Here is a 15,031-nt window from a genome sequence, read left to right on the forward strand (position 1 = left end):
TGTAAAGCTAGCTGCTCAATCGATGTTGCTGATAGCCCCCTCACCATCATGCTGTGTAACGTGACCTGCTATGCAATAGCATGGGGAGCACACTGTGATTGAAGGATGTGTTACGTATCTTCTAGGACCACTAAGGTGTAGGTGGAGATGGTGCCACAGAGAGCTTGTGCAGGGACCGTGGAATTGGTTTGAGTTCAGATGATCAAACAGCCATGTCCCACTTCTGAACAAAGCCAGTCTGCATCCCTGCCGGACTAGAGATACCTGCCAAGACTTAACAGACAAGCTCTATGGACAGATACTAAACCCCACTGAGGTGGAACATGGTAAACGAACTGGTGTTCTCGGTGTATCATCTTATCATGATTTAAACAGTACATTTTACATTGAAATCCTGTTTGTGCTATGCGTTTCTATGCTGTTTGCACAGATTATCTCTTTATTCTTCTTTTTATGTATTTTTTGAATCCTGTAAATTTGGGTTATGTCTCCAGTGTAAAGTCTGTGGCTAGGGACTGCTTGCCGTTGGCTTCTCTGCTTCTCAAAGGACAAGGGTAAATATCTAGAGCTTGCAGGGATTATGAGCATAAAATACTTAATCTGCTATCAAATTCATAAGACAAATTATAAAACAATCAGAGAACAGCTAACAGCCATTTGCAACCTATCTGTGTATTCACAGTACATTTGATTTTACTTCAGTATATCTGGAGTTAATTTTTTTTGTTCCAGAAATCAAAGTGGTATCGGGAAGGGATGATCTGAGCATCCTGACCAGTTAATATTAGAAGTCTTCTATGAATGTATGTTTACTATGTAGCACTGAAAAACATATAATAAATATTTTTTTTGTTTGCAATTATTAGTCAAGAATAGCATTATAAAGTCCACAGAAAAGGCTTAGAGTGTGTTTTGTGGTTGTTTGGGTTTGTTTTCTGTTTGTTTTTTTTTTTTAAATTAGGTCACTTTCTGTCTGATAGGGAAACAACTTAGTTTTCTTATGAAATTTTGTTGACATTGTAAAGGCATAAGCTACTTGATTGCATCACAAAAAAATGGGGATAAATATTGCTGTCTATTTAATGGTATTCTGAGTCTCAAAAGTAAGCTGGATCAAGGCACTAACCACCCGCATTGCCAGCTTACAAGACTTTATGCAAAGCCTCGCAGTGATCTGTTGTTTTGCTTAACAGATGTCATATTACAAACAATGAAAACATAAAAATCTCAATTCCCACTGAATTATGAAAAGTAAGGAAGGCAAACATGAAAAAATAATTTTTAAAATGTCATGGAGGCATGGGGGCTGACTTCTTTTTTAATTACTTGGGTTGGTTAGAGAGGGAAATACCTGCTGCGTGTCTTTCTGTATTTTAGCTGCATCTCTGTATGTGATAGGGTAAAATAGTAAAATTATGCAATTGCATTTTCCACCACATGCTTCAACACGTAGGCAGAAAAACATGTTTATTTTTAAATGTGTCTATCACTTAGAAATGCTTTGAAATCTGAAAGCACAGTCTGATATCACCGGGCAGTACTTGCAGCGTTGCTCTGTGGACTGGCAGGCAGAGCCCCTGGCAGAAGTTGTCTTCATCCATTCTGAGAGGTTTTTCTATTTTATTTTTTTTTTCTGGGCACTTCCTGTAAGGTGAGATGAAATTTGAGAGATTACCTGGAGATATTTGATACTTGTTTCTGGAATGAATGCAGTTGTTATCAATTTAGAAAATTTGCTGGGGATTGTATTTAATTCTCGTTTGAAAGTTTTCTGTCTTCTTTCTTCTTTCGACTTCATTGCCATAGCAGCTAGAGCAGCGCCGAGTACTGTGGAAATGTTACTGGCTGTGTTGTGGTCTGCTTTGCAGCTTCCTGTCTCTACCAGGTTGCTGACAATGCTGCTATTTCTTCGGGGCTGCAGAACGATTGCTGAGAGTTAAAGCTGGCAGCCCTTACAGTCTTTCCTTTTGCTTTTCTAGCTAAGCAAGGCATCTGCTATTTGCCGTTCTTTGACTCTCTCCCTTCCCCCACGCCATACAGGGCTTGCTGTGTTTGGTGGGTTTGAAAATCTCTTTGACGCAGCAGGTTTTGTGTGAGTACGACTGCTGGAAATGGGTTTCAGATGTTTCCTCAACTCAGTCCTGGGCCTGCATCTTGTAAGCTGAAGCGTTTCTATAGGAACGTATGACATCTCTCCCGCTACTCCCCCAGCAGCTCCCTCTCGAGCATGCCCAGTGCAAGCCTTGACTTTGGCTCAACTATCCGTGTGCAGTAACGGGCTGCACATATGGGACTATGAATGCGGTTCCTGATGAGCTCCAACTCTTTGTCTTTGGGAAGAGGAGGAAGAGGTCGTGCCCAGAGCTGGAGGATCTGCCCTGTGTCCTCTGAGACCCTCACCCATCGGTGGGCTTGTGGAGAATGCTTGCTTGTTTGGCCAGGGGGAATTTACTGGATATTCTTCAGGAGGGCTTCACAGAGGTAAATGCATGTCCCAAGTCTTCCACAGACCTTTCCGGGGCAAGGCAGCATGCTTTTGTGCAGCATCTCTCAGGACTTGTTATGTCTCCCAGTGCTTTAAGTGCTTTGAGGAACAGAGAAGGAGAAAAATGAGCGAGATTTCAGGGTGGGAGAGCTGCTTACTAACAGAAGGGCATACTGGGCAGCTCAGCCAGGGGTCTGCAAATCAGCAATATTTTTTTGAAGAGTTTGTGGCTGTTGTACAACTGGTGTTTTTAGCTTGGAGTTTTTATTCTCTTCGCAGTGCTTTAATGTTGTACCATTAAATAATATAAACTGCAGCAGGGTTATGGAGCACAGTTTAGTTTAGAGAGTTCGCTCCCCTTCAGAGTATATGAAGTGTCTATGAAGGCTGTTGGAAAGCCTGGAATTCTGCTTTGTGAACACACATATTTTGGGAGAGGCTGACAAAGAGCAGACTGGCTGTTTTTTTCCCCCATCTTGTTCTGTAGGTTGAATCTCTAGGGGACTGAAATTCATCTTGGTTAGGAAAATATAATTTTAAAAGTGTTCTTTTTAAATTTGTTTATTTTGCTGTCAGGGAGACTAATAAATCATAAAATAAGGAGTGAGAAGTACCAAGAAATTCCAGAAATGGGAATCCTGTGACTGCACAGGGAGTACAGATTGCTGTCGGCTTCCCTCTTTAGGGTTCACAACAAATTAGTTCCGTTGGACTCTATGGACTCAGTACAAAATGCCTGTGCAGCCGCTGCCTGGCTGTGCATCGTGCAGACCATGCTGGAACATGATTTCCCATCTGTAAGCTGAAAAGGAAGGAAAATTGTGGGGGCTTGTGCTGAAACCAAACAGTAGCTGCTATTTGCTTTCTCATATGGTGGCAGGGATAGTCTCTTGGTGTGTTTTAGTCTTTCTTAACATGCACAGTTTGGTTTTGTTTGTGTTTAGTCATTCCTCATCTGCCCTCATACTCCATTCTTCACAGAAAATGAACATCCCTCCTGAGCTTAACAGCACCAGTCATCACGGGGAAAACAAACTGGGTATGAAACTTGAGCCTCACAGCTTCACGCCAGCCACAGGTCTCCTTTGATTGCTCTGCATAACTGTGTAAATACTCCATCCCCTCCTCCACGGCGTAGCTTAGTCTAATTTTTAGCTAGCAAATGCATTGATTTAGCTCAAGCTTACACTTCCTGTGCTCGAGGGCAGCAGATCCTTCTCTGGCATAAGCTAATAGTAACGTGTATAGATTAATAATACAATTAATAATGGGAGCAAAGAACAGTTTTACATTAAGTGCTAGCCCCACCCTGACTGCCTGGTTTTACCCACAGGCTGCTCAGCTGTGGAAAAAGGTCCCTCTCCCACCATAAAAACAGATTCACTCCCATGCCTCCCACTTGGGATCTCTCTGCTACATCACACACTTCACTTTATAACAAAAGTAAGTTAAAATCAATTTTGCAAGTGCAGAACCTATGGTGCAGAGAGGTTAAGTGACTTGTCAAGGATGTGCATCACATCACAGACGCAGTTGGAAATGAGCAAGAAACCTTGTAATTCCATGCCTTCTGTTTTGATCCATCAGCTGTACTTCCTCTCCTGTTTGTACCTTTGGTGCTTGTTTATAGAAGTCCCTGAATATGAAAGAGTGTCCCAACATGTCTGATCCCAACACAGCACTGTGATGTTAGAAGGCTGGGAGTGGCTGGCTACTAAACCTAATGTTTGGGTATAAAAGCAGATTCAAGATAAAAAGTCGGACTGAATTTAACACAAGCAGCGAATTGGGGTATTACAGGAACTGTTTGGTGACTCAGTGCCTTTTCTGTACAGTGGCTATTTGGTGACTAGATACCTTGAAATACAAGGACATAGTTTCCAAATCTGTGCTTTATAAGTAAGTTGCTAGCAAGCTCCTGGGTCTATGTGCAGAGCTCATCTGCAACCCTACACATGCTTGGGACCTAGAGGCCCAAGTTTCTCTGGAAGACTGTGTGTCTCTATCTTGCACCTTTGGTCAATAATCCATGCCTGGAAAGTTACCCAACAAAGCCAAGATGCTACAGGCAAGTTTCTTTTGTTCCTCTGCATTCTTTTCCCTCTCTGTCCATCCTCAGTGGGGATGAAGAATGCAGCGTAGTTGTCCTTTCTGCAGGTAATTCCTGTTCTGCTTCACACATACCTGTTAGATGGATGCTTTCTCTGTGATGAACATAATCACAGATTGCTAAAGGGGCCCTGTAAATTGCAAGTTCAGGCCAGTGTATTTCCCTTCCCTTTCAGAGTCCCTGGCCAAAATATTTTGTGAACAGTGTCAACTGCAGACATCTAAAGCATGATGACTGTTGTTTAATGTTGAAATGTAGCGAACTCCCCTGTGGGCATCATGCAGCTCCTGTCCCTTTCTCGTTAAGGGACTACCCTGTCTCAAAGGTGTTTCCCTGCTGTTTATTGAGACTTCTCCTGCTCAGAGTCAGCTAAATAATTCAATCCCACAGCTGGATGGTGGCACGGGAATGTATGGCTGCTAAAAGCAGTAGTTTAATGCAAGGAAATTATAGAGGGTAAGGTCTCTTCTGTGGTGATCCTGTCCATGTGGCCTCAGATTGTTCTCTGTCTGTGAGGAAATGCAGTATATTTGAGATATGCATCCACACTTCTGTCAGTTCTTTAAAACAGATGGGGCATGCAGAAATGTGTCAGAAATGGGCCTGACAGCTCCAAGACATTAATGTCTCTGTATTTTAACAATAATGTACCTTCTCTTTTTCAAGTTGGAAGATAATTTCCTCTGGAAATCTTAATTATGTAGTTGCTTGTGTGCAATGAGTCATTTGAAATAGCTGTTTTTTCCCTCTGAGATGACATTGAACAACAGGCCTGGGATTGGCTCTTCTCTAGAGAGTGAAATGGCAGTGAATTTTAGGAGCACAAGCAGAGGTTGTTTTGAAATCAGGGCCTCCCAAGAGCAGCAAGGCTACCACATAAGGCTCTGTCTACATGGGGAAATACCTACACATTTTGCTACGTGAGAACAGCTACTCTTCAGCAGTACGCACGCAGGAAGCGGTGCAGTGCAGGTAGAGCTCTGTGTTCTCTCCCTAGCTGGCTGCTCATTGCCTTCCCCCTCACCATGTGCTTCATGTAATATTTTCCCTCGAGTAGTGGGCTCTTAGGTGAGTGGCATCTGCAGTAGGTGTTTCCTGGATTTCCTACACATAGAGGTCTCTCTCCCTCACTCTTCAAGCTTTGCTGTATCTGTTGGTGGACTTGATGTGATTAGATGGCATCCTGTCTGTGAGATCTGAGTCCTTGCTGTGGGAAATGACCTGGGTTTGATTTTGTTTTGCTTTTCTGGTTGAAGTAATTTTCTGTCAGTATAGACTTGCTACTGTCTTGCATCCGCTCTTTTCCCCTTGGTGTAACGTGCATGATCTGTGATAAAAATGTCTTTGCTACTGTGATCTTAGCAGAAGAAACTTGCACGCACCCTCTCCTTGCAATGAGTGCTATTTATAGCTAATAGGATTCACTATGAGGAGAGCTGTTTTGGCTCCTGTCTCCCTCGTCCAGTTCAGCCCATTAGAACCAGCCCATAACTAAATGCTCCCTGTAGTACCGAATCCCTCAGAGCCTGGGTCTCACTAAATACAAGAAGCAACTCTTTAGAGATGCTGCTGTTCTCCACATAGTAGGGCCAAGTCTCATTTCGCATCAGCTTTATTTTGGTATGAGTCTGCTAGTATTTTACATCCGCTCTACACTGTGAAAGCCACAGGATGGTCAGGCACGCTTGTTTAAGGCTTGGCCAGAGTGAGAAAGGCTGGGATCTAAAGAACCACCTCAACCTTGACAGGTTGCCTGTCTGGTCTGCAAGAGACTGGGCAGCTGCTGCATTGTAATTCTGCTAAGCCTCAAGTAGAGACATCAGAAAACACAGCTGGGGCTTCCCACACCTGGATTTACATGAAGATGTAGTTTAGCAGACAATTGCTTCGTCTAGCAGGAATTCTTATCAATTATTTCCTAGCCCTCCTGCCTGGCCAGCAATAGGACTATCAGCAAGGGAAGGATGTATTTGCTGTTATATAGGATTAGGGGTTGAGGAGTTAGGATTCAATCCCTGCCTGAGGTTCACTGTATGTCTAAGCCAGGCTATTACTTGGTTGCATAGCAGTGACTGTCCTTTGGCAGGGTGTATTACAGTGCATTTGCCCAGTAATGGTCAAAGATTTATTGTTATCAAACAATATTTTACAAGGAACATAAAAATTAGTACAGCTGCTTTATAGCTAGAAACTGAGGCACACAACGGTAAAGTCAGCTGCCAAATTTACAGCAAGTCATTCGCAGAGCAAGGAACAGAGTCTGTGTCCTAATGTGCCTTTAGTGCCCTTCATCCTGGACCAGGCAACCTCACTGTGTGTCCCTTCCCCTTTTCTTCATATGAAAGGTTCTTGCCTGCAAAAAGCACTGTTCAGTCATACTGTGTGCTCAGTCTCTTCACAAAGCTTCTCTTCCCTGTCTGTACAGGGCTAGTGACTGCATTCTGCTAAATAAGGAACAATGCTTCTTTTCTTTCCTGAAGCATCAGGGAATGTCTCAGTGCAACTTGTTTTGACAGACCTTAGACTTTGTTTGGGTGTAGTGGAACCATTTGATAATTCAGGGTGAATCATGTGCTCCAAAGCAGTGGCAGTTTACAGTAAAAGATCTCTTGTGGCTCAGCTTTTTGCTTATATGCTTGCATAGAAATAATGTCTGTGTGAGAAAAGGGCCCCAAAATACCAGATTGGGGCAAAGGCAGAGGCACTAAAACATCTTTCAAAAGTGCCAGAAATTATCCCTAAAGAACAACCTGGCTTCAAATGGCAGTAACATTTTGGGGTGCGGATGTCTGACTGTTGATTCAAAGGACTGCATCCTAGCACGATTCATTTTACATGACTTCCTATCTGGTAGACTTCTGGAGTAGTTGCTGCCTGCAGTCATAGTGAATTTGTTTAAGGAACAGATACCATCTTCAGATTTTTGAACATTAACAGGGTGCACAGAACTGCCTCTGTGGGTGTTGGAGGTACAGTGAGTAATCCCAGGATTTTTAAAAATGAGAGATTGGAGTTAAAGGACATATAGGTAGAAAACAGATTAATTGCAGGGAGAATGCTCGCATGTGGTGTTTTGAAAGTGACAGGCAAAATTACTGTTTGAAGATAGCACACTTAGATGCCACTCACAAAAATATGCCTATCTGACAGGTGGGTGGCCCAAGCGAGATCACTGTCTGACAGCAAGGATATGTCTTGGCAAAAGAACAACAGCAGGAAAATGTTTCTTATATTAAAAGGAGAAATGGAATCATCAGGCTTTTGTTCTGCACAAATTAAATAACTCTTTGGTTCTACAGAAATAAAAAGCTGTCAGACATGCATTTCTTGCCATTTGCCCACTTAGGGCCAGTTTCTTGGGAGGACACTCAAGGTTAATTATTGCTGGGTTGCAACAAAATACAGAGCGTAACTGTCTTTCAGATGTGAGTAGTGCTGCTGACTTCATGAGCTGTTTAAAGAGATCTTACATTTTCATCTACTAAGGTCGTCCAAAAGGATTCTAAAATGCAACAATAGATGAATAAAATATCAGTGTATATAGGCACGGGTAAGAGTTACTTCATCCTGTACTGAAAGTTGTATGTCTCTGGAATGGAGTATGACAGCTATTGGCTGTGCAACAAGAAGTAAAAATCAAAATGGTAGAAAGAATTTAGGATGTTTGAATGGCATTGGGCTTTGCTGTTTAACACTTAAGCTCTTCCTGTTAAAGGGTAAAGGACTGTGAAAGATGTGGAAAACTTTGCCGTCAAAAATTACGTGTCCTGCTGGATAGCTGGGCACTCTGAAAATTCTTGCTGTTGTTTGCACTCAGGCAACATGTGAAATACACTTTCAGCTCTAAACTTCATCCTTTACAGACCTTCCAGCACTTGAGCTGGCATCTGAAAGTCTGCCAGCGAGCTGCTCTCTTAGACCACACACTTGTTCCCCTCCCAGTAGCAAGTGGTGGTTTAGCCAGGGTGCCACACGCAGTTGTCATTTCAACCCAGCAGTACTGCCAGGATTTGAGCAAAACCTGCTGCTCTTCTCCCTCTGTATGCGACGACAGTGTTGTCCCCATCGTGACATTCTGAACGAAGGGCAAAATCAGTTCCTGTGCGAGATCTGTCTTCAGCCTCAAGTGCTGCTTGAGTCTTTGAAATTGACCTTAGAAGTTACAGAAAATGTGTCCTGGCTAGAATTTTATTGAGACTTCAGGATAATCCTTCTTTCTGGGTCTCAGCAAATCAGTGAAAAATCCTGTCCAAACATGTTAGGGTGTTAGAAACGTCCATGTTTTCACTCCGATAGGGGTGAAGGGTTAAGGAGGTCCCGGTCTGTTGCAGCGCTCACACTGTCTCCTGGTGTGCACCAGGTTGCATGGGTGCCTCGTTTTCGAAACTGTCTTCCTGTACTGAGGCATCTTCTGTGCTTGAGACAGGCTGTTTATAGAAGATTTGGAAAATACACATCAGACCAAAAGTTATTTTGAATGAAGTTACACCTCCTGCTTTAAAGTAAGAGTTTTATGAAAGAGGAGCCCTGTGGGTGTGTATGGTTGTTTTGGCATTGCTCTGGTCATAATGGGGTGGTTTTCCCTGTTGGATGCATCAGAAGCTATCTTAATACATTAAACAGCCTGAATCACATTTAAGCAGCAATTTTGAGAAAAAAATCTGCTGGATTTGAGAGCAGAGAGAGCTCTTTGCTTGGGAGTTTATGTTTTCTGCTTCTACAAAGGCAGGTTTGTTCTCAAACAAAAACAAAAAAATCAAACTAGAGGAGCACTGGATGGAAAATTACAGTTCCCATCTAATTAAAGTAATGTCAGAAAGCTTAGAAATCATACGGCCTTAAACATTCCATGCTGATGCAATTAGGCTAGTCTTTGCTTTGCTGTTACAGACATTTGGTTCAGTGCTCTGAACAGACAAGACACTCAATGGCTTTCATACTGGGACCAACCTCATAGCATGAGGGCTATTATCATTGACCTTGTTAGACCTGGTGCTTGGGCAGTGTCCATAGGGTATAAAGGAAAAGCAGAATAAAGATTATGAGAAACATTATTCTTCCAGGCTGATTCCCTAAATCCAACGATAAGGATAGATCCAAATTCATCAGATGAACGCAGAAAAGTAATCTCTTCCTGGAAGCAGAGAGTGTCATGGGAGTCTACAGTAACATGACAGCAAGGAGGTCGGGCCCTCTGGAGGAATCAGCCTGCTAAAGAATGATTTTGTCCAAGAATGAAGATTTGGCCCACTTCAAAATATGCAATACCCTAATCTCAGAGGAGATGAAAGTTAACCTTATACAGTGTAATGTAGATGGCACTGATGATAAAGGACAGTAGCACATCAGGGCATTGTGATCTCCCTGTATTTATTGTCAGGCAGACTGGAGTGATTGATGGTTGAGAGGGGGGAAACATGAGCCCTAAGCAGCAGGTGGTGAACTGCACTGGTTAAATGAGAATAGCAAGGACACCTACAACTGGCAGGAGATTTGCAATAGAGCGGCTGCTTTTCTTCCACCTGTGGAAAATATTGGATAATGACACTTAATTGTAATTATCAGTAAGGGATTACAGCTGCTGAGAAAAAAAAAGTGCTGACCCTGGAAGGGCATTTTCCTCCTGCGTATCATTGGCTGTCAATTGAAATATATGCTCCTGACCTCCACAACCATTTTCCTATAGCCAGTAGGTCTTAGGCACTTCTTCAAGGTATATGCTGATTAAGTTATCCAAAGTAAAACCCTGCTCTGATGCTCTGATATGTGTTGTACTTACTGAAGTGCTTACCTGTAATTTACCAGCCAAAGTGCCTGTAAGTTGGGAATTTCCTTACAACTGCAGGTGACCCCTAGTACCTTGCTTTAAAAATCTTCTCCTGCCCCACAAAGTCTTTTAAGGCTTCCAGAGTGACTTGGATATAAACACCTTACAATGATGTGCCTAGGAGCTGAAGCAGTCTGGGCTCCAACTTCATTCAGGTAAGGGAGCTGCTCTTCCCATTGTGAGGTACAGGTAAACCTGGCCTTTTTTTGGAACACAAAGCTGTGTTAACATAAATAGGATTAAGCTTAACTCCACCATAATCCTAATAACATGTGCTCTGCACAGTAAATCTTAGCCTAGGCTGATACGTTTTTCTTCTGAAAATCCTGGTTTTGAAAGAAATATTGATACAAGAGTAGAGTAGTGTGAGCTCCATCAAGTCTAAGATTCAGCTGAACAGAAGCTCAACCCAAAATGTAGGGAGAAGCAGAAAACTCAAGTGGGCAGTGGTTGAAGGAAGAATTATTTGGCTAATTATTTGATTATTATGAAGGAAGAGGATGAGCTAGATAGAACAATAGCTGTTCCCTCCCCTCTCTGATTGCTGGTGGGTATAGCTGTTAGCCATACTAGGTTATAAACCAACAAGGGGAAGCTCTAGGGCTTTGCTTAATTTTGTGAAGTTTGGAGCTTCTGTAGGAAGCTGTATTAGCATAGTTACAGCATCACTGGAATTGGTATAATGGGTCCCACAGGATCTTTCCCCTCAACTAGAAAGACAAAAGCTAAACAAGAGGAGTGTAGGAATTTGAGTGGCTGTCAGAGCATAGAACCTGAGCAGGTCTGGGGGACTAGTGAGTCCAGCCTCCTAGGCACAAAGAGTCACCCTGCATCCTTAACTCAGTCTGAGTTGTGTTCTCCCGTTTGCTCTGCCTCTGGGGCTACTGCCTGCTTTTGTGAATTATTTAGAAGGCACAAAATGCAATGTCCTACTCTATTGTCAGGAAGCAGTGTGAAAGCACGGGGGGGCAGCCTTCGAAAAGGAAAGGAGGAGTGCTTTTGAGATGTCATCTACCTCCTTGGAGTCTTGTTGACTAAGAGGAGCTGAGACCTATGTGACAGGATGGGGCGTGTGTATCATTTGAGCTGGGATGCCTGCAGCCACAAACGGCAATGGAGCATGTGTTTTTGGTGTGAGTATTTCTGTGGACAAGTGACAAGCACAGGCTAGGGAGTAGTTTTGTGGAGTGGAGTAGGCGGTGTAGAGCTGCTGTTCTCATGGCAGAATACATCCTAGCAAATCTGTTTCCTCTGTGCTGGAAGATGATACCTGGAATACTTTCCAGAATAAATGCCATGAATGATATCCATCCAAGTAGCAGGTCATATTTCTGTGGTAGTATTCAGGGCTGTTCTGTTGTCAGTTGAGATAGCTGTATTGGGTTTTGAAACAAATGGAATTGTGAGCAAGTAAAACAAGTGTTCTACTTTTTCTTTTTTTACGGGTCTCATTCATTAAACTGAATCTGTGGCTGTGGATCAAGGCCTTGTGCTTGTGTTGGAGGTGTCAGGCTCTAAGGTATGTCCCACAGTGTCCTTGTTGCTGCCTAGTCCATGCTAGCTAATGAGGAAGCCACAGAGTGGTGAAGCAAAGCATTTTTGACTCACTAACTTAAAAATTTCTGCAGAGTAGCCTGGGGGCTTTGTCCCTTCATGCATTCAACACCATTTTGCCATTTTTAGGTCACTAAACTTTTATATCTGTTATTTTCTTGGTAAGTTTAGTCACCCGCTCACCTTAGCTGCCAGAAGTGACAGCTTACTCCCTGAGCTTTTAGGTTTGTAGCAATCCAAGTCTCTAGCTAAAGTCATTAGATCTTCTAGTTTTTGGATGCAAAATAAGGAAATGTTGATCAGTCCAACTGTCTGAACTTCTGCAGGAAAATCTTATGCTTGGTGGGGGGGGAGTCTTCTAATGGAATGTAAGTCTGCAGTATTAAAACAGCTACTGGTATGAAATTACTTTGTAATGGTGATGTACATATTCCACTGTCTCAGAATCCTCCTTTTAGTAAACATTGTTTAAAATGTAAATGCACTGGGATTTAGGAGTGACTTTTTCTTCTAATAACAACAATGTCAACCTTCTCATGATTTTAAGAGAGAGTACTAAAAGTTTGCCAAAAATGCATTCTTATGAATGCATGAAGAATGTTCAGCAAAAAGAAATAGAAAACAAACTTAGCGAAAGGGTCTATTTTTCTTTTGAGTGAAAACAGAAGGGTCTGAATGGAAGAACTATATACGCTCCTATAAAAATTGGAAATTTTCTATGGGCTGGAAAGGGCTGTGCTCTTGTGGAATTAGTACGATATAACAGCTTAGAACTTTGTAAAATGATCTGAAAAATGACCACAAGGTAGTAAACACAACTGTGGTAAGATTATTTTGCTAAATTACATAGACTTCAGATGCAGTTTTCATGCTGCAACCCTATTGGTACATCTTTACTTATGAATCTACATATTTCTATAATGATGCTGTACTAGTATAAACAAACCTACCTCTTTTCTTGGGTACTCCTTTGAGTAAATTAAAGCTTTATGAAATCTGTGTAACAGAAGGCTTGTGGTCTCTCTGGCTCTGGGATTAGACTGTTGTGAGACTGAATCTCAATACCCCCAATATCGGTTAAAATAAAATTGCAAGAGGTGGGGGTGCTTTTTGCAGCCAGCAACAGTTACCGCTGTTGAAAAACAGAACAGGATCATCAACTTGTGTAAGACAGAAACTCAATGCTTGTTGATTCTCCGCAGTGCCCAGTTGCACTAAGAAGACAATAAAGACCTCTGAAATTGGGCAGGCAAAACTGACATGGATTGTTGCCATTACAGCTAGAGAAGAGCATGCAGATCCAATACACGTGACAGGCCAAGTCTGCTCCGGCAAGCATGCATCAGATCTGCCACTTCTGCTTCTTTTTTTTTTTTTAAAGCCATCAGGCAGTCCCCCAAGCTCATCTCTGTCCTGCTCTCCCACTCTCTGCTGAGTGAGCAGAACTGATTGAATACAGGTCCAGTCACCTTTCTGAACCAGCAGACCGAACCATGGTGTGATTAAAGTTGGATTTCCTATGTCAGGGTAATTAAGAGTGAAGCTGTGATCAGATTGTGACTTTGATGGGCTGTAAAAGCATAAACTCTGTCATCGCTGAGATAATATAGAATGGAGGCTTAAAACCTGTCGCATCGGCAGAATAATGGGAAGCTTAGTGAAAAGGGAGGTAATCCCATAAATGGATAAGTTTGTTTACCCTCCATGTACCACACCAGCCCTGCTCAAAGGGATTTCAGTGTTACTAGCGCTCCTACTAGCCATGGAAGTGCTACTGAGAGGGGAATGGAAAGGAAAGAGTCATGTGAATCTGCTCTTTGCCTTTGTCACTTATGCCAGATGAGTCCTCAAGCTGACCAGAAGCCTGAGTTTCAAGTTTCCCTGGTCTTCCCCTTGTGGCAACACGCACAGCTATATGTAGCAGCATCCAGTATGACCTGCTGGAAAGGCAGTGCACCTTGCTCTCAGGTCTTGCGGGTGTTAAGTGCTGTGGCAAGCCAGCTTCCACATATGCAGAAATAGGGCTACTAGAAATGCTGATGCAGCTCCAAGGAAATGGAGGAAGGGGGCTGTACAACAGGGTGTCTCTTCCCTCTTGCATGAATTGTCACAAATGAGCCATGCTGGGAGTGTTAAGGAGGGAAGCTGTTGCCTCTTCCAGGAAATCTGTCCTAGTTGTTTCTTTTGGTAGATGGCATAGTTTAATGGGAAATAACGCAGGCTTTTTTGCTTCTGCATTGTGGCTTTTCTACTTTCTTGATATGTGGAAGAAAATGGTGTGGATGGGACACTAAATGCTGTGACTGAACCAATTCCGGCACCAATGACAAAATGAGGTGATGACAGCATTGTTTTGGCACCAGCCTAGGTCAAATGTAATGTAAAGCTTTCTCAGCTGTGCTTAGATCATGAGTCCTGTCCTGCTGCCTGGTTGCTCCTCCTGTCCTGGCGTGGAGTGGGCTGCACCACAGTGTGCAGTGATGTCAGTTAGTGCTCAGCAGGCTTTGGGATGAGACCATTGGCGTTTGTTTTCAAGAGCAAAAGATGATATCTGTGAAGATGAAAGAGAAAAGTGAGAGCTATGCAACTTCCCTCTGAAATGGCAATGATGTGCAAATGTTTTGTTTTCTATTTTCAGCAACAACTACAGGCATATGTGGCCTGGGTGAATTCCCAGCTGAAGAAGCAGCCAACAATAAAGCCAGTCCAAGATCTGAGACGAGATCTCCGAGATGGAGTCATTCTTGCTTTGCTCATTGAGATTGTAGGTCAGTAATGCCATATGGCACTATTTTTCATCTTGTAGTTTTAGATCTTGTGTAGAAGAGGCTGGCCTTGGCTTTGACATCTGTCAGGCAAACTGGCAGTTAATGACAGTGTCAGAGGTTTGTAGGGGGGGAAGGAATGACTTTAAAAGAAAACAGTCATAAAGCAAATCATAAATGCAATTATATTAAAGTCCTTATGTTTTAGCAGAAAGTTACAACAGATGTGCTAAAACCTGTCAGGGACCGTATTAACTCCCACGAGGCTGGAATGGAGTTCTGAAAGAGTG

General features: G+C 42.7%; 1 protein-coding gene across 1 annotated transcript in view; it reads left to right on the plus strand.

The window, feature by feature from the left end:
• Window positions 1–2,421: 2,421 nt before the first annotated feature.
• The window catches only part of DIXDC1 (DIX domain containing 1), a 36,261-nt gene continuing 23,651 nt past the window's right edge, over window positions 2,422–15,031 (plus strand). The window contains exons 1-2 of the mRNA XM_009882446.1: window positions 2,422–2,481; window positions 14,615–14,744. Of these exons, the coding sequence (XP_009880748.1) occupies window positions 2,422–2,481; window positions 14,615–14,744 (190 nt within the window). The remainder of the gene's footprint in view (window positions 2,482–14,614; window positions 14,745–15,031) is intronic.

The sequence above is a fragment of the Charadrius vociferus genome, unplaced genomic scaffold (genome assembly GCF_000708025.1).
Source record: "Charadrius vociferus isolate BGI_N301 unplaced genomic scaffold, ASM70802v2 scaffold1413, whole genome shotgun sequence".
NCBI classification, from domain to species: Eukaryota; Metazoa; Chordata; class Aves; order Charadriiformes; family Charadriidae; genus Charadrius; species Charadrius vociferus.